At 44.3% G+C, this 18274-nt stretch overlaps 1 protein-coding gene across 1 annotated transcript in view; it reads left to right on the top strand.

The window, feature by feature from the left end:
• The window catches only part of KIAA1549L (KIAA1549 like), a 266135-nt gene that overhangs the window by 171970 nt on the left and 75891 nt on the right, over window positions 1-18274 (top strand). Inside the window, exons 11-12 of the mRNA XM_041722356.1 lie at window positions 5080-5251; window positions 15217-15380. Coding sequence (XP_041578290.1) covers window positions 5080-5251; window positions 15217-15380 — 336 coding nt within the window. The remainder of the gene's footprint in view (window positions 1-5079; window positions 5252-15216; window positions 15381-18274) is intronic.

Raw genomic sequence — 18274 nt, 5'->3', positions numbered from 1 at the left:
GGCCTCTTGCCACTGCTACTGTGGATGGCAGGCACACCAATCAGTTTCCCAGGTGCAGGACGCTGTTATCCTTAATTAGTCAGCTTCAACAAAACAGGGCCCTGCACGTGCGTAATGGGCAGGTGACCACCCAGGGATTTCGGCGGGGGAGCTGTAGCAGACGTTACTGGTGCCCTGCCCAGAGCCCCTTCCCCTTTCTGTCAAATGCCAGTGGGCTTCCAACAGCCACTGCTGAACCTTTCTTTCTTGAAGGGCTGCTCTTGGGATGCCAGAACCCACTCTATCCCTGCCAGGGCTGGCTGGAAGTGCCTGGGATTTAGTGAGTGGTAGGGGTGTGCACACCACAGCGCTCTTGCTTCATGGCTTTGGGAGTTCTGAGACGTGCGCTTTCAGTAATTGCTAGAGCTTTCCCATAGAATTAAGCTTTAGCTACCCACTGTGCTAACTAGATTAGTAACATGCCTCTCGCTAGTTCCGTTCCACCCCCTATCTCCTCTCATGTCTGTCCCTGGCACCTCCCAAATAATCTCCAAGCACGCAACTCAACTCAGAGTCTGCTTCAGAGGGATCCTGGCAGACACAATGGCTATCCTCAAGGTAGAGGCTCCAAGCTGCTTTAGATTCTTTATTCAATTCAAGCAAGAGTGGGGGCATCTCTAGCATATTCCAGCCAATCCACATATCCTGAATACCACTCATTTCACCAAAACTGAGAACCCCCATAGCTAATATTTGTTATGCTAATTAACAAAGCTCTATTGAGCAAGATGTCAAAGTACAGAAGCCCTCCTGGTGGCTGCCTCCTGAGTGCGGCCTTCCTAATTGGAATCTAGCACACTGCCCCTGCCGTGTAAACTGTCCGTTTGGCAATTGCCACATCTAGTGTGTAACTTAACCCAGACACACAGGCTTGATATCACAGTGTCTAAGAGGAAGCATTTTAAAGGAAATTATAGGCATTACTCCAAGCTGTCTGCAGATTGTGTCTCCAGGCAATTTTGAAAGTACACACAACCCATTTTCTTGAACACACTTCCCTGCCTCAGTCAAGCATCCTGCCCTTGAGGGAGTACTTGAGGTCCTCCATTCACAGTTGGTGAATCTGGCCCCATGTCCCAATCTGGCCCATAGTAGATGTTTGCTTTCATTCGAAGTCTTTATGGTTGGTGACAACCTGTGACCAGGTAAAGCCATAGTTAATTTCTTGTGCCAGGTTTATGATTTACCCTCACTGGGGTCTATGTGAGCCCTATAATCCACTTCTCCAACTATCAGAAAGGAAGCTTTTGAGACTCAGATAATAAAATGGGATTTGCCTCAGCTGAAGAAAAAGAAAGAACAACCCTATAATCCTGATGTTATTGTACATTTCTTGTAAACCGAAGAAATCTAACACATTCTACACGTCTAAAAGAGCCCAGCGAGATGGTCTTCCCTCATTTCTTTTGAGTTCTCCAATGTACTTGGCCCCATAGCTGCCTGGAAAGTCTGAGTGGAGCAAGTAGGGATTTATTTCTGCAAATCCTTAGTTTATAGAGGCTGTAGATCGTCTTCTAACATCGTCCTTGGAGAAATCTTGGTAACAAGAATTCGCTATGAATTGAAATTGAGTGAAGTTATTAAATATCTGAATGCCCATTTACCTTCTACCTGGTTATACTAACACTAGCCTTATCTCCTGTCCCAGGAGGGACTGGAATGACTTGCCCAAATTTCCCAAATAAAATTCACTCTGCGGAATTTATATCATGCTTCTACCCAGTGGCCTTTCTTCTGGGATTAGATAATTTTAAAAGATAAGCCACTTTCATGAATATGGAAATGTATATTCTAGAATTCAAAGGTATTTCTCTAGTGACTAAATCTGAAAAATCGAGTCTGAAGAAGAAATCCATATGACCAGTCAACATTTTTAAATATTTAGCTCCATTTGCCACAAAAGTGATGCAAATTTTAACTACCACAAATTATCATTTTCACCTACCAAAGATGTATAATGGCATCATCCAGTGTTAGCGAGGATGCGATGAAATGGGCACTTTCAAACATGGTAAATGGGTATGACCTCTGCAGATGGCCAATGAACAATTTAGACAAGAACCTCCTAGATGGTCACAATCTTACTCCTGGAAATTCATTTTGAGGAGATAGAGGTGAACACAAAGACAAGACAGTGGAGCAGAGTTTCTCAGAGAGTGTCCAGAAATGGTCCCACAAGGTGCCCTGGGGCAAAGGGGGTCCATGGCCATATCCATTTGGGCAAAGCTTCATTCTGTAGCCCCTACCTGAAGATCCCCAAGGCCTTTTGGCATACTGAAGACTCTTAAAAAGACCTGCAGTAAAGAAATTCCTTAATTTTGTTCAGCTACAAGTTCGTATATTGCCAATAAGAGCCTTATTTCTAGTACTACCTGTTTCTCCAACATTTTGTTATGAACACTTTTAAACTCACACAAAAATTATGTAGTGAACACCAATAACCTCACCATCTAGGTCCTACAGTTAACAGTGTACTTACTATTTTATATTCGGTAACATATTCATTTCCATGCCACGAATCCATTTGCACTGTTCTAGAACTTCATATACGTAAATATATTCTCTTTTGTATAAAGCTTTTTTGGCTCAATGTAGTGTTTCTTAGGTTCATCATGTGTTATTCTGGAGTGTATTCCTTTGTATTGCTGAGTAATATCCCCTTATATGAATATACTACAGTTTACCCATTTTTCTATTGAGAGATCACCAGACTTTTTCCATTTTTCAACTATCATAAACAAAGCTGCTATGCACATTCTTCTACAGGTCTTTCTATGGCTGTATATTTTCATTTCTCTTGAGTGTGTAGGAGTGGAATTGCTGGTTCATAGGGTTGGTGTATGTTAGCTCTGTGAGAAACTGCTAGACCTTTTCCCAAAGTTTGCCATTTTCCACTCCCACCAACCAGATGTAGACTTCCAGCTATTCCTCATGTTCACCAGCACTTTGTATTGTTGGCCCTTATTTCAGTCACTCTGCTGGTTTTGCTTTTCATTTCCCCATTGACCATTTTGTATATGCTTGTTGACTATTCAGATACCTTCCTTTGTGAAGTGTCTGGCCAGATTTCTTTAAACCCATTTTTTATTGGGTTGTAGTAATAACTGTTTTAAATTATGTAGAGCATACATACACAGGAGTATAAAGTCATGCAGATCTCAGAGAACACTAATAAAAGGAAGCCACAGCCCAAAGCATAAGAACATTCCCCTTACCTTATCCCTAAATGCTTTTATGTGTCTTCTCTAGTTCTATACACACTCCCTTCCTTCCTATTCAGGTTGAGTTTGCTTCTGAATTTTGTTTTAAGCCATGCCTGTATTTTCTGTGTAGATTTTACCATCCATGTGTGTCTCCCTGAATGGTTTATATTCTGTGATTTTTTTTTCTTTTGCTCATTATCAGGATTTTTTTTTTCATTATCAGGATTTTGTATTCACCCACATTGATACAAATACCAGTAGTTTATTTATACTACTCTATACTACTTCGTTGTGTAGTACCGTAATGTACTAATCCATTCTACTGTTATTAGTGACTTTTGAATTTCCAGGGTTTTTGCTGTTGTGACCAATATTGCTGTAAACATTTCTGTAGTATCTTTTAATGTCCTATGAAGCTTGCAATCTGTAATACACACTTTAGAAAATACTATACTATAATGTTTATCAGTTGTTAATTATAGTTGAAAACTTGATAACAAACTAACCGTTCAAAAATGAAGTGTTGAGTTTATGAGGCATGCCGGTAGTAGAACATGATGTAGATATAAAAATTTATGTTTTATGTATTTATAATGACGATCAATTAACTACAATACTAAAAAATGAGTAACAATTGAAGTGTTTGACAAAAAGTGATTTGCTAAATAAGTTTATGAGGTATGCATTGGAATGCTGTGTTGAAATGAACATTTATGCTTTTGTTACATTTATAGTCCTTTAAGAATGCAAGTAAAAATAGCAAGGTGTGATTTTATATAAAGAGTATTATAAATAATTTTGTGGAATAATAAAAAAAGGTTTGTGTGGAAAAAAACAAAGAATGGAAGCAAATGCTCCAAAATAATAGTAATTTGCTTGTGGTGGAGGGATTACAAATTGTTTTTATTTTATTTCATTTGTTGGCTTTTCTTTTCTGTTTTCAAATTCTCTGTAGTGACTATATGTATAACTGGTACAGGGAGAAAAAGCAACAAAGGTTATTTTAGAAAAAGAACTTTGAGTCTCCCAAGTACTGCTTTTATCAGAGATCTTTTGAATTGCAGACATATAAGTTCATTTTTTTCCCCTTCTCTGGCAATAGCAGGAGTTTGAAATTAGAAATCTTGTTTGAGAATAACCTAACATGCCCTGAATTAATGTGCAGGCCTATTTCCAAATGAGGCCAGAGTTCTCTGGAGGCTGGAAGACATCACCATTTCAGCGTTTTCTTCTCCAGTCTCAAGCTGTTCTTTCCAGATGTTTGTATTTTCAATCTTTTTCTCCTCCCTGTCTCCCCCTCCAGCAATATCAAGGCTTTTCATGATGCTGGCATTAGGGAGGTACACAAAGGTTGATATCTAAAATATACCTTGTCCCCTCTACACTGAGACTTAAGACATTGCTCATATTGTATATTTTGGCTTGAGTATAGATCAGTGTAAACTTGGAGAGATTTTTCTATCATGTAGAGTAGGTATTTTTTATAGATTGGGGGTTGATCAATTTTTTAATACTTCCAAGGGAGAAAACTATCCATGTATACACATTATATATATATATATATATATATATATATATATATATATATATATGTTTGATAATAAATATTGGGACTCTGCTTTCCATGCACTCCCCCCCCAAAAAAGAAAAGAAATAATAAAATAAATAAAATAAAATGAGATGAAACAAAACTAGACTAAACTAAATTAAATTAAATAAATGTTGTGGGTCCACTTAGCCATGGAAGTCTTCAGCAATGGAGAAAGAGCCTGCTGATTGCCAAGGTGATTGCACGGTACAAGCTGCCCTGTAAACATGGCCTCTCTTTTTCTGAAAGATGGTAAAGATGCAGCGGGTGCCGGGACCCAAGGACCCAGCGGAGCTGACTTACTATACCCTGTACAACGGGAAGCCTTTGCTGGGGACTGCAGCTGCCAAGATCCTGAGCACCATTGACTCCCAGAGGATGGCCTTGACTCTGCATCATGTGGTCCTTCTGCAAGCTGACCGTAAGGGGATAGTCTTTGTATTCATTATTTTTAACACCCTTTAATGTTCCCTGCAAATTTAAGTGATTCCCCAAACTCACATTAATGGACCCAGAGCGAAACATATTTGTGTTTTAGAAGGTCCTTAAATCAGTCAGCTATTTCCTGTGTTGTTTGAAGCTGTAGGCTTTGGGTAAGGGATATGTTTTGGATATTAGGATGATGATAATGATGTTGCTTTGCCCCCCAAGTCCTACGCGCTCTTTCTCCTCATTAGTCCAGTGAACAGCTGGAAAAATCACCATGGCTGAGATGATATTGTCTGCCAGGGAATTAAAGATAATTTGATTCACTAAGCTTTATGGAGTGCTGCATGAACTGTGCTCAGTGTCGGTGGACATACAGAAATGGGCAAGACGTGGTCACTGCCTTTAAGAAGCAGAGACGACATTAATAATGCAAATACAAAGGAGTGGAATGCAGGAAAGTGCAGGGAGGAGGCTGAGTGATCCGGGACTCAGTGGAGGGACAGTCTGCTCTGAAATGTCGCCCAGAAAAAAATGAACAGAGGAGTATGAAAAACAATAGTTGCCTCCTCTGTGGCAGGTATGATGCTTGTTGCCTTACAGAGATTTCCTGACCTTCGCCTCTCACTAAGGTACCTTTCTCCACCTGCAGATTCCAGGCGAGGAAATGTAGGCTCAGGAAAGTTAACAAACTTGCTCACCATCAGAGACCTGGTACTTAGGTCACTAAGATATGAATCTGGGTCTATCTGACCTCAAACATGTGTTTTCAACTGTGTTGCATGCTTAGATTTCAGCAGGAGGAGAGGAAGGGTGTGTATTCCAGAAAGAGGGAACCACAGGAGCAGAGGTAGGGAGGTGAGAAGTGGCAGGCAGGCTTGAAAAACAAGGAGTCCGAGTTGCCTGGACAGCAGAAACGTGAGGAAGAGTCGATGAGCTCAGAAAAATATATTGCTTTGGAGACTGGGGCCTTGGATGGTGGGAGAAGGACACTGTGCATGATACGATAGGCTGTGGGGAGCTGTTGAGGACTTTGGTGCGGGGGCATGGTGTCATTAGAACTACCCTGTATTTAGGGACATTAACCTGTCAGTGGTATCCAGGATGAGAGGAGCAGGACTAGTGAGGAGGCTCTGTGGTGGCTTAGGTGCTGGGGACCCAGATGAGGTCTATAAAGAAAATGAGGTGGGGGTGGTGATGAAGGTGAGAGACTGTGTGGTAGACATTTTAGATTTGGCAGCCTGATGAGCCTCCAGGCATGGAAGGTCATCATCTCCCATTGACTTCCTAGCTGGTGTGCTATTCCTTAAAAAACCTGACATTTGGCTCATGGTTTTCATCTTCTACTCATCCCTTGCCTTCCTCCAGGGCAAGTGTGGCTTCCATGTTGATGCAGATTCACTTCTTGGCTTACATGTCCGCACAGATGCATCTTTGCCTACCAATGATGGCTACCCTGTGCAATCTCAGCTCCGAAATGGCGTTTCTAACCCAGAGTCTCTTCTTTTGTGCCTCTCTCCTTCCCTACCTGTAGGCTCCATCCCCATGTCTGGTCAGGTCAGCCACTGGCTTCATTGGTTTTGCTGCATCTTCTTTATATGAATTCCCCAGGGTTCCATTCTCAGCTCTTTCTCCCTCTCCTGGTAGAGAATGAATTGCAGAGGGCAGGACTGAAAACCATGGCAGGTGTCCAGGTGAAAGGTGAAGGTGTTAGAAATGAATGGATTTGAGACCTTTTGGGGACAGAGCCAATGGGGCAAGATAATGGGTTCTGTGTGTGGCCAGAGGAGGTGAGGGTCAGAGGAAGAAGCATGACTCCTAGGTGTTTGCTTCAGTGCTACTTGTGGTATAATTTGTTGAGAGGCAGGAGAGAGGTTTTTTTGGAGCTGGAGCAAGAGTGGGAAGATGGAATTGAGAGTTTGGTTTGGACATGATAGGGTTGAGATGTCTAGCAGACATCCTTGCAGGTTAGCCATGAGCATAGCTCGGCAATCCACAGGAGAGAAGAGTTAGAGCCTACAAAAGACACTGAGAAGGAGCAGCCAGGGAGATGGGAGGAAGCCCAGGAGAGAGTAGGGCTTAAAAATTAGCAAAGAAAGGAATGTCCTGTAAGGAAGTGAGCTACTATGTCAACTTGTATTTTTTTTTTAAGATTTTATTTTTTTTATTCACGCGCTAGAGAGAGGCAAAGTCATAGGCAGAGGGAGAAGCAGGCTCCTTGTGGGGAGCCCGATGCAGGACTCGATCCTAGGACCCAGGGATCACAACCTGAGCCAAAGGCAGACGCTCAACCACTGAGCCACCCAGGTGCCCTGTGTCAACTTCTATTCTTGAGAGGCAGTGTACTTACTATAAGGACAGAGGTTAACTGGATTTGACAAAATGGAGATGGTTGGTGACCTTGGCAAGAGTGGTTTCCAGGAAGAGGTGGTGGAGATGTTTGGCTAGAGTAGATTGAGGAGAATGGGGTGGGGAAGTAGTGACAGCAAAGAGGAGAAGATTAATGGTGCCCTTACTGGAGAGACACAGGGAGATCTTGGAGGATGGTTGAATATTGATGTGTTACTGTAATAGGGAGAAACAGTGCAGAAGAGAGACAAGAACTGTCTTGGAGCGAAGTCCTTAAGTGGACAAGGCAGTGGCACAAGTGGAGGGGTCAGATTCAGTGAGGAGCAGCGACAGTTCATCCTTTGCACTGGGAGCGAAAGCAAAATCCAGGGCCGTGGGTGCCGGTCGGGCAGTCCATTTGGTAATGGAAGCCCAAGGACATTTCCTGTGATTGTTTCTGCTCTTTTGGGACAGAAGGAGGTGAGGTTGGCAGCTGAAGCTGAGGTTGTGTGTGGGGAGCTTGAGCAAGGGTGGGACAGTACACACTGAGGATCTGCAGACTGATCAGAGAAATGCTGTAAGATTGGCAGGGCTTCCCTCCTCCACAGGCTCGACTGCTATGTCCAAGCCAGTTCTTCTATTATTTCAGATCCCAGATCCTCAGAAGCTGCCTCCCCATCACTGTAGTCCCTCTAGACCCCCAGAGGTCCTCCATAACTCACTGGAGATTTAAACCATTTAAACCAGTTCGTTGTCTCTTTCTCTCCATCGCTTCTCCTGTCCCCAATCCATCCTTGATGTTGATGGGTCAGTCAGTCCTATGACCTCCTCACTTCCAGGCCTTGTGGTACTTGGGAAAGGGGCAGGAGGGGAGCTGGTTATATTTAGAACAAGAAGTGAATGGAGCATCAGGAGGAGAGTTTGAGGCAAGGGGACTTTGCCTATGGTGGTTGATGGGGAGCCGTGGAAAGTTGGAGAGCATGGGCAGTAGACACCAATCATGTCAGATTAGGAAATGCATAGAGCTTTCTGGAAATGAGAGTCTGGGGATCACCTGGGGATCACCTGCCTGCAGAGCTGCTGTCCCTCAGTGGCGCTTCTTTGTTGCCTTCACAGCCTCCTGGACCTCCTCCGAGATAACTCACAAATGATGTGTTTCCCTTTCTCCATTTCATTGTCGTTTCTTCTTGGACTTTGCAAGTCCTTCCCAAATGACTCAACCTCCATCATTCTGCCATTAACATACTGTCCACACTGTAATTAGATTCATCAGAATACACGATTCTGATCTCACATCTACTCCATTCACAGAATATTTGGTGGCTCTTCATTGTTCACAGAATAAAAGCCGAACTTCTTAGAGCGGACCTTCCAAGCCCTTCACAACAAAAGGCTCAGGTCCCTTCACAGCCTGGTCCCATATTGCCTGTTCCACCCATACAGCCTGTTTTTCCCTCCTTCCTACATGGTGCTTCAGCCACACAGGGGGATCCATTCTTCACATTCCCTGGTTCTCTGAAGCCACCCCTGACCCTGTTTCCCTTAGTTCCAGATGATTCCACGGCCCTTACCACAGGTGGCAAACAAGTTGTTTTTGCTCCCTGTCCCTTGTGAGCTCTCCAAAAGTACGTGCCACATCTCATTCATCTTTGAATATCCAGCCCAGCTACTGCCTGGCTCTGTTCTGTGAGGGCAAAGGGCTGACTTTAGCTATCTGCCTCTGCCAGGCCCTGTGTAAGGCACATGACTGGAAGACACCACAGCAGAACAGTTGAGTCTCTGCAACATAGTAGTCCTGGATTCATTCCCCTGCTCTTCTACTCTCTAGCTCTGGAACTCTGGGACAAAAAATGACCTTCCCTGACCTGCATTTTCTGCACCCATAGAATGGGAAGATAAAGAATACTGACCTTCTAGAGCTACTTGGAGGAGGAAGCAAGTTAATTATTGCTCATGAAGGGCTTAGTACACTCCTTGAGCACCTGTTGGGGGCTTATTAAGTGTTAGCTGAATGTCTCATGGATACCTATGGATCCAAGTGTACTAATCTACAGTTGGGACTAGAGGAGAGAGGGAATGAAGAATGAAAGGTGACTTAAAGTTTAAGAACTCATATAATTCAGAGATTAATGTGCTAGTAATGAAAATAGGAAGGGGGTTGGAGAGGAGAAGCATTTTTAGAAGGGAGAAGGTACTTTATTCAGTTTTGGCCATGTTGAGTTCAAGGTGATGAGATATTCAGGGCTGCTCATCAGATATTGAGGGGCAGTGACAGGATATTGTGGGGGTGTTTTTTGCAGACATCCAGGGGTGCTATTGGGACATAGAGGGGGTCCTGTTGGAACATTGGTGGTGCTATTGGGATATGGAGGTCTCAGTTTAGGAAAGTTATGGGAATTCAAGCCTACATCTCAGGAGAGAGGTTAAAGTTAACACCACAGGTTTGGGAATGTTGTAGATACAGGTTAGAAATAAACTCCTGGAGACAATTCGAGGGTCTGGGGATGGTGTAGAGCTAAAGGACAGACCCTGGGAAATTCCTCCATGTTCAGGATCAGATGAAGAAGAAGCTAGGACCAATGAAGAAGAGGAGCAGAAATGTTTTAAATCTCGTTTTCTCTGAATAGTTTCAAAATCAGCCAGCAACATGAACCCAACATCAATCAGCTCCTTCCATGGAGAATCATGGTGTTGAACGAACACCTTGTTTCTCTGAAGGGAGAGTGTTAATGTTCTGTGTGTTCCAGTGTCTTCTAAATCACTAGGGCCAATGTGTAGTGCCCTGTGATGGGACATGCTATGCCCCCTGAACCCCTATTACCTCTGAGTAATGGGCGGCAGTGGCCGCTACAGAAGTGGCCGTGTTTCGCATGGAGGCTTACACCTGCTCCATGTGCCGGATCTGGACGGAGCCACAGCCGCTGGAGTAGGGCAGATTCTCCCCACACTGAAGCTGACCAGAGAGGGAATTGGTTGGCCTTACCTGGCCGTCAGATGTTATTGCAAGAAATGCCACTTTAAGAAAATGATAGACTGATCCTGTGGCGAAGGGGATTTGTGTTCATTCATTCTTTTGGTAAATATTTTTGAAAACCTACTATGTGCCTGGCACTCTCCTGGCACTGGAGATATAGCAGTGAATGAAGCAGACAAAATCCCTGCCCTCACGGAGCTTACATTCCTGAATGGGCAGATCAAATAAGCAAAATAAGTAAATAAAATCTTCAAAGCAATAAGGGCCATGGAGAAAAACAGGAAGGCCAGCAGGTATCAAGGACATAAGGGTCATAATTTTAAATGTTTGTGAGGTTAAAAAGAAGATCAGTGAGTTACCACCTGAGGCTACCTAAGGACAAGGTTCCCAAGAGTGGGAGGGTTTGAGACCCAATGAGGGTGTCACTGATGGAAGAGAGTAGCAGCCATGAGGTCAGGGTGCAGGTGAGGACCACAATTACTAGAGCCCCAAGGGCCACACCTGAAGTGGAATGAGAGCCATGGACGGAAATGTCTGGGCAGGAGAGTGACTGAGCACTCACAGTGACTGGGCCCTGGGCTAGACCCTTCCCTGCACACACGTGCGCATGCACACACACACACACCTCCATTTCAATGTAGAACTGACAAGCTGTGTATTTCAAAGAGATGACTTTTCATAAAAACGTCTGACCTCCTTGGAGCTCTGCTTCCTCATCTGCAAACTGAGAGTAAGAATAATAGCACCTGCATATCACAGTGCCTCACACACAGCAGAAGCTCAGAACATGTTGTCCCCCTTTCTTATCCTTTCTCCATCCAAGTTCTTGCAAATTAAATAGCCATTCATACCTCTTCACTTCTGTACATGACCTTGTGGTTTTAGATCACTATGCCAGTGAATACACTGGGTTTGAATGATTTCAGTTGACCTAAATTTACTATCTCTTTGACTGTTAAATGAATTCACGAATGTACATACGATAAATGTATTGTCTTTCCCTTTAAATCCAGGTGAAAGGATTTTACATACTGCACCAAGAAGGAACATATACACCAAAGCCATAAAGCCAAGTAAAAGCAGAACTCATGTAAATAATGACTCTTCTAGTGAAATATGTATTTAAGGTATCATGTTCTAATACACTACACATTTTTCTTCATCGGGAGAGAATAGCATAGCCAAAAGAGGCATATTGTTATTTTTCATGGAAACCCTAAGCTTTAAAAAACGTTAATGGCATCAAACTCACATGTAAATACCAAATTGCTAAAAGCAATAGCAATTAAATGTTTGATGTCAACAGAAGCACATTATCTAATGAGCTGTTTTCAGAAGTTAATAATGTGATTAATCACCGATTGATGAAAAACTCTGGAAAAGAAGGTTTTTTTTTTGATACTAAAGAACTCCACATCCAAGTGCTGCTGGGTGAGAGGCAGATCTCTGCTGATGCGGGACCACTTGAAGTCAGAGAGGGTGGTTGAAGTCAAAGAAAAAGAGCAGTGGACTCATCATGTGTCACTTACCATGGGGTCTCCTAAAATATTCCAGACTCTTGTCCCCAGCTTTGTGGGTCTAGTAGCCCTCAGAGTTTAGCAGGATTAGGAGGACCAACCTATGCTATGCAGACTTATGAAAGACTGATATACAAATCAGATTGATAGTATATTAACTTAAAATACAGATTAGAACTACCAAAGAGATGAGATTTCTCTCCGCCATGTGGAGACCTATATGGGGAACCAAACTGCAACAGGGATAATGGTAATTCCTTTATACATTCATTCAGCTTTTAATTGAGCATCTACTATGTGCAAGGCCCTGTTCTGGGCCCTGGGAGTGTAGCAGTGAACAAGAAACCCGAAAAATCCCTCCCTGCTCTCTTGGAGTGTACATTTTAATGGAGAGGCAGAGACAGATGATGAGGAAATACAAATGTATCGTGTCAGACACTAATGTGTGCTTTAGAGCCTTACCATTCCATGTGTGGCCTGGGTGCCTGCTGCATGGGCGCCACCTGGGAGCTTGTTAGAAAGGCAGAGTCTCAAGCCTTGCACCAATTCACAGAATCCGAATCATACATTTGAACAAGATTTCCAGGTGATTGGCGTGCACAAGTTTGAGAGGCACTGCTTTAGAGAAAAACCAAGATGAGGAAGATGGAGAATGTCAGGGCCAGGGATTGCTCTCTCTTAAAGAGTAGATGTAGTGACACTAGTTTAGAGCCCTGAAAGAAGAAAAGGAGGGAGCCATGGATGTCTGGGTGAAGAGCACTCTAGGTGGACGAATAAGCTGGTGCAAAGGTCCTGAGACAGGAGCATGTCCAGCACATTAGAGGAACAGTAGGAGGCTGGTAGGCTGGAGCAGAGTGAATTAAGGGAGTCCAGTGGGCTCTAAGGGCAGAGAAGTAACTAGGGTGGTTGGAAAGGCAGATCACTTAGGGTCTCTGAGAAATTATAAGGACTCTGATCCTTACTCTGAGGGGAATGGGAGCCTTTGGAAGGTTTTGAGCAAAGGAGTGTCATAATCTGAGTTTCTAAAGGATTATGCCGCTGCTGTGTTGCAAATAAACCGTAGAGTACAAGGGACAAGATAGGAGGCCATTGCAGTAATTCAAATGAGAGACGCTGGTAGCTTGGACCACAGTGGGGGCAGCAATAGAAAGAAGTGAACGGATTGTGGATTTATCACCTCTGTTTGGAGGTGATAAGGTTTGTCGATGAATAGAATGTTGGGTGAGAATAAAAGGGTAGGGTCAATATTGATGGCAAAGCTATTGACCAGAGCAACTGGAAGGAAGGAGTTGCAGTTTATTGAGTTGGAGACCATCACAAGAACGGGTTTGGGGGAGAAACTGAGAGTTGGGTTCTAGGCATAATAAATTTGAGGTATCTCTTCAGTATCCAATTAGAGATTGAGTTGGCAGTTGGATGTAGGAACCTGGGGCTCAGGGTAGTGGTCCTGGTTGGAGCTCTATCCCTGAACATCATCAGCATAGATGGTATTTAAAGCCATGGGTGGGATCCCTGGGTGGCGCAGCGGTTTGGCGCCTGCCTTTGGCCCAGGGCGCGATCCTGGAGACCCGGGATCGAATCCCGCATCGGGCTCCCGGTGCATGGAGCCTGCTTCTCCCTCTGCCTGTGTCTCTGCCTCTCTCTCTCTCTCTCTCTCTGTGACTATCATAAATAAATAATAATAAAAAAAATTAAAAAAAAATAAAGCCATGGGTCTATGAGATCATCTAGGGTATGGGAGAGCAGAGAACTTGGGTAGGATTAGTGGACAGTACCACCAAACTGAAACAGCAAGTTGCAGTCCTCTTGTTCGCCAGGATAGACCTGTCCCAGCTGGATTCCCCACACCTGCCACTTGGGGCGGCACATTCCTAAGGGATGGACAAGCTCTTGCCTGCCCTTTGGCTTTCTTCTCTAGATTTCCTGTAGACCCACTCTCTTCCAAAAGCTCTTTCTTTTTCTTGCTGATTGTTTTGGTTGCTGTTTTCTTTACTCCAGTTCTAAGAACATATTTCTCTTTTTGATTGGACAGAAGTATCTTCCAAGCATCCCCACCAGTGGTCATGGGGGAGACTCATCCATCTCACGTCAAGGAACTTTTTCTTACATTTTCCTAACCCACCTTTCAAAAAGTTGAAAGAACCATACAGTGAACACCCATGTTCTCACCACCTAGATTCCACAATTAGCATTTTACTCTTCTTTATCACATATTTATCTACCTGTCCTTCCATCCAGCCATTAATCCATCTTATTTTATTTTCTTGAAGCATTTCAAAGTAAGTTGTAACATCAGCAGACTTCAACCCTCAACACTTCAGCATGCATGCCATTGCCTAGAATCTAGTATTTATTTATGATGTTTAGGTAAAATTTACAAAGAGTGAGATGTATGGAGCTTAAGTATACCATTTGATGAGTTTTGACAGATGTATACACCTGCGTGACCCTAACCTCTGTCCTGATATAGAGCATGACCATCACCCTGCTGCCCTTTGCAGGTTAATTAATTCCAACCCCACCTCCAAAGAAGCACCTCTTCTTCTAATAACACACTCTTCCTACTGACAATAGCTTTGGTTACTCTTTACTCTGGCTTTGAGGGCAACTTGATCCTTATGATTAGACCAAGGCATTTCCAACCTGCCCCAACCAACCTGTGGTGGGGGTAGATCCATCTACTCAGCGATGTTTATTTGTCGCTCACTCGGAGGTGGCTTTGCTGCAGTATTTAGAGACATCTCTCTGTGGCCTTTGCCTCCTTCCTCCAGTCCAACTCTGACCCTCAGATTTCTTCTCTCTTCTCTTTGGATTCCTGGACATCATCTGTGGAGAAAATTGATACCAATCCATCTTCCTCTTTCTCTTAATAAGAGTGAAGGCTAGTATTTATTGAGTACCTACTAGGGATCACACCAAAGCCCCACATGGACCTCTCGTCTCTCTGATGCCTCACAAAGTGATAGCCCCATTTTACAGATGAGGAAACAAAGACTCAGAGATCTTGAATAACTTGCCCAAGGCAAGAGCCTTTCTCATCCCAAACCCTGCTCACCATCTCATGACTTGGGACCAGAGGTGTGGGGGCTACCTTCCCCCTCCCAATGCCCCTTGTCACATGGTCCCTCTGCTTTCCCACAGCCGTGGTGAAGAATCCACCCAACAACCTGTGGATCATCGCTGCGGTGCTGGCGCCCATTGCTGTGGTCACTGTCATCATCATCATCATCACTGCTGTGCTCTGCCGGAAGAACAAGAACGACTTCAAGCCAGATACCATGATGAACCTGCCTCAGAGAGCAAAGGTACGTGAGGTGGTGGGGAGAGACTCTGCTTGCCTTTTCTCTCTTGGCTTTGGAGGCCATTGCAAACACCTTCAAAAACATTCTACCAATCCCTAATTCTCAAAGAGACCTCTTATTTATTTTGATCTTTAAAAAATTAGAGTAAGGGCAGCCCAGGTGGCTCAGCAGTTTAGCACCTTCAGCCCAGGGCGTGATCCTGGAGACCCAGGATTGAGTTCCATGTCAGGCTCCCTGCATGGAGCCTGCTTCTCCCTCTGCCTGTGTCTCTGCCTCTCTCTCTCTCTGTCTCTCTCTGTGTCTCTCATGAATAAATAAAAAAATATTTAAAAAAAAATTAGAGTAAACTAGGGGCACCTGGGTGGCTCAGTGATTGAACGTCTGCCCTTGGTTCAGGGCATGATCCTGGGGTGTGGGATTAAGTCCCGCATTGGGCTCCCTGCAGGGAGCCTGCTTCTCCCTCTACCTGTGTCTCTGCCTCTTTCTCTGTGTCTCTCATGAATAAATAAATAAAATCTTTTTTAAAAATTAGAGTAAATTGTACATAACATAAAATGTATCATCCTAACCATTTTCAAGTGTACAATTCCGTGGTGTTAAGTATATTCACATCGTTGAACACCCTTTATGTTTATAGTCAGGACATGATACCGAATGCTTATCTGGTGCTCTCTCTTTGCCATAAGTGCTTCCAATAGCTTTACATATAGCAACTCAATCCTCCCAGCAATAGCTTTAAGGAAGGGCCATTATTTTGCAAGTGAGGAAACTGAGGCACAGAAAATTAGGAGCTAGATAGACCTGCAAGGGGCCTTAGAGGTCATCTAATCTGACATCCTCCTTTTACAGAGAGGCGACTTAAGATCACCCAGTTAGGAGCAGAACTGATGGTAGAACCAGGTCTTTTGGCTCCTAATGCAGGGCTCTTTGGGGGCACATTAGACTCTCAAAGTTTTCCTTCTTCCATCAGCTGGAGGGGCTTATCTCCAAAGGCTGCCGTGATGGGCAAGCTGCAGAGCCTTGGCCCGGAGGTCATCAAACACCAGTTCAGTGGCTCCTCTGAAGCCTGGCTGGGAGCCCGTCCACCCTGCACAGCTTCCACACCTCCAATGACTGGGCAGGGAGTGGACTCAGGAAATTCTGAAGGCTACTTGTCCAGTCACATAGCTCCCTACATATTCCCCGAGTGAAATATCATAATCTATAATACCTGATGTTTACATAATGCCTTATAATTTGCCAGGGTCTTCTGTGTCTGTCACATTTGCTCATCACAGCAGCCCTTTAAAGTAGGTCGTAGTCAGGGCAAGTTTTATTATTTTCACATTAGTGTTGAGAAAACCGAAGGAAAGAGAGACTGTGGGGATTTGTCCAAAGTCACATAACTAGCAGCAGAGGAGCGACTCAATGCCGGTACCTGTGCGTTTAGGCTCTCTCCACATGATACACCTTCTTGAACCCTGAGATTTGGCTGCCAGACTCCTATTCCAGCACCAGACTCCTGAGCTTTGTCTACCTGTGCAGAAGTGAAACGGCAAAGACGGTCCTTGCCAGGAGTCATGCATGCCTAGTCCTTTCGGGATGGTCACACCTCGCTTCAGCAAAAGCAATCAAATGAGTTTTATTGTTTATTAAACTAATTCACCTGTTGCAAAGCAGCAGCTTGATCAGATGCTCTGTGTATGAAAGAACCAAACTCCAAAGGATGTTGTTCTGTTTTTGTCGACCCAAAGGCACCTGCTTTCCAGGAGCAGCGCAGTGTTGGTAATTGTCCAAGCAGCGAGATGTGAAAGCGTTCCAAGAAGGGGTATTTCATTTCCATCTTAGCTTAGTTACAACCTGAGCCTTTCAGACATAACAGTAATTACCAGAATCTAATTGCAGCCGAGTCCAGGAATGTAAAACCTGCCACACTGAGGTTGTAAATGCCAACTTTGTGTTAGAGATTAAGCCAAATTTTTATTAATTTACCAAGGTGAGTTGGGCAGCCCACGATTTCAGCCATACCTTCTGGCTTGAGAGCTCTTTGAAGCTGGAAGAGATTCATGTTTGTGGGTTTTCAGAGCCCCTTTTATGTTCCTACCTGGTGTATCGTGCTTGAAGAGATACCTGGCCAATGTTGAAAATCAAGCCAATTTATGTTCCAAGAGAAGACTGGCCTCACTTGTGCGTGGTGGTGGTGGCTGTTTGCTCCTTCAGTGAGCCTGGGCTCCGCACTTTGATTTGCAAAGCCCTTTTATCATAGGAAGCCAGCGGCGTGGAACTGCCTCTTTCTTACTGCAGTCCTTCTGCTGTTGCAACCCAGGGACACTGCAGTGTTTGGGAGGAGAGAGCCACCTGCATCACTTCTCACAACCTGTGTGTGTGTGTGTGTGTGTGTGTGTATGTGAGCAGAATTCATTTGATGCCAAGGGACAAGGAGGAATGAAGAAGTTAGCCTTCGTGACCAACCCACAGAGCGGGAGGATGGTCTCCTAGTCTCCGGGGACATCACTGCGTCTTTAGAATGCAGGCTGCAGGGCCAGAGGACATTCCCCGGATCCCTGCTGAGACTCAGTAATAGGCTTGACAGGCTAAGAGGAGGTGAGTGCGCCTGTCCTGGGAGCTGAGGCCAGGGCGTGCACACCCCTACTCTTCTTCAGAGACCGGGTACCATCGACGGAACCCTGTCACCATGGTGGTCATCTGGGCTTCTGCAGGTAGAAGGTTGAGAACCTGAGAAATACAGGCATCAAGTCTTTTGTGACCTTCTTTCTTTCTGGTTCCTTTCTCTTTACTCTTTGTCATTCACAGCCTTTGTCCAGTGGTTCCCTTCCTATAATTGATGAGAACATGGCTCCCTGGAACAGGCAGCCTTATGGGAAAGTAGTTAGGGCCACACCCAGATGTAGGATGTA

The sequence above is a fragment of the Vulpes lagopus genome, chromosome 11, assembly GCF_018345385.1.
Source record: "Vulpes lagopus strain Blue_001 chromosome 11, ASM1834538v1, whole genome shotgun sequence".
NCBI classification, from domain to species: Eukaryota; Metazoa; Chordata; class Mammalia; order Carnivora; family Canidae; genus Vulpes; species Vulpes lagopus.
This window is presented reverse-complemented; position numbering and strand designations above follow the sequence as displayed.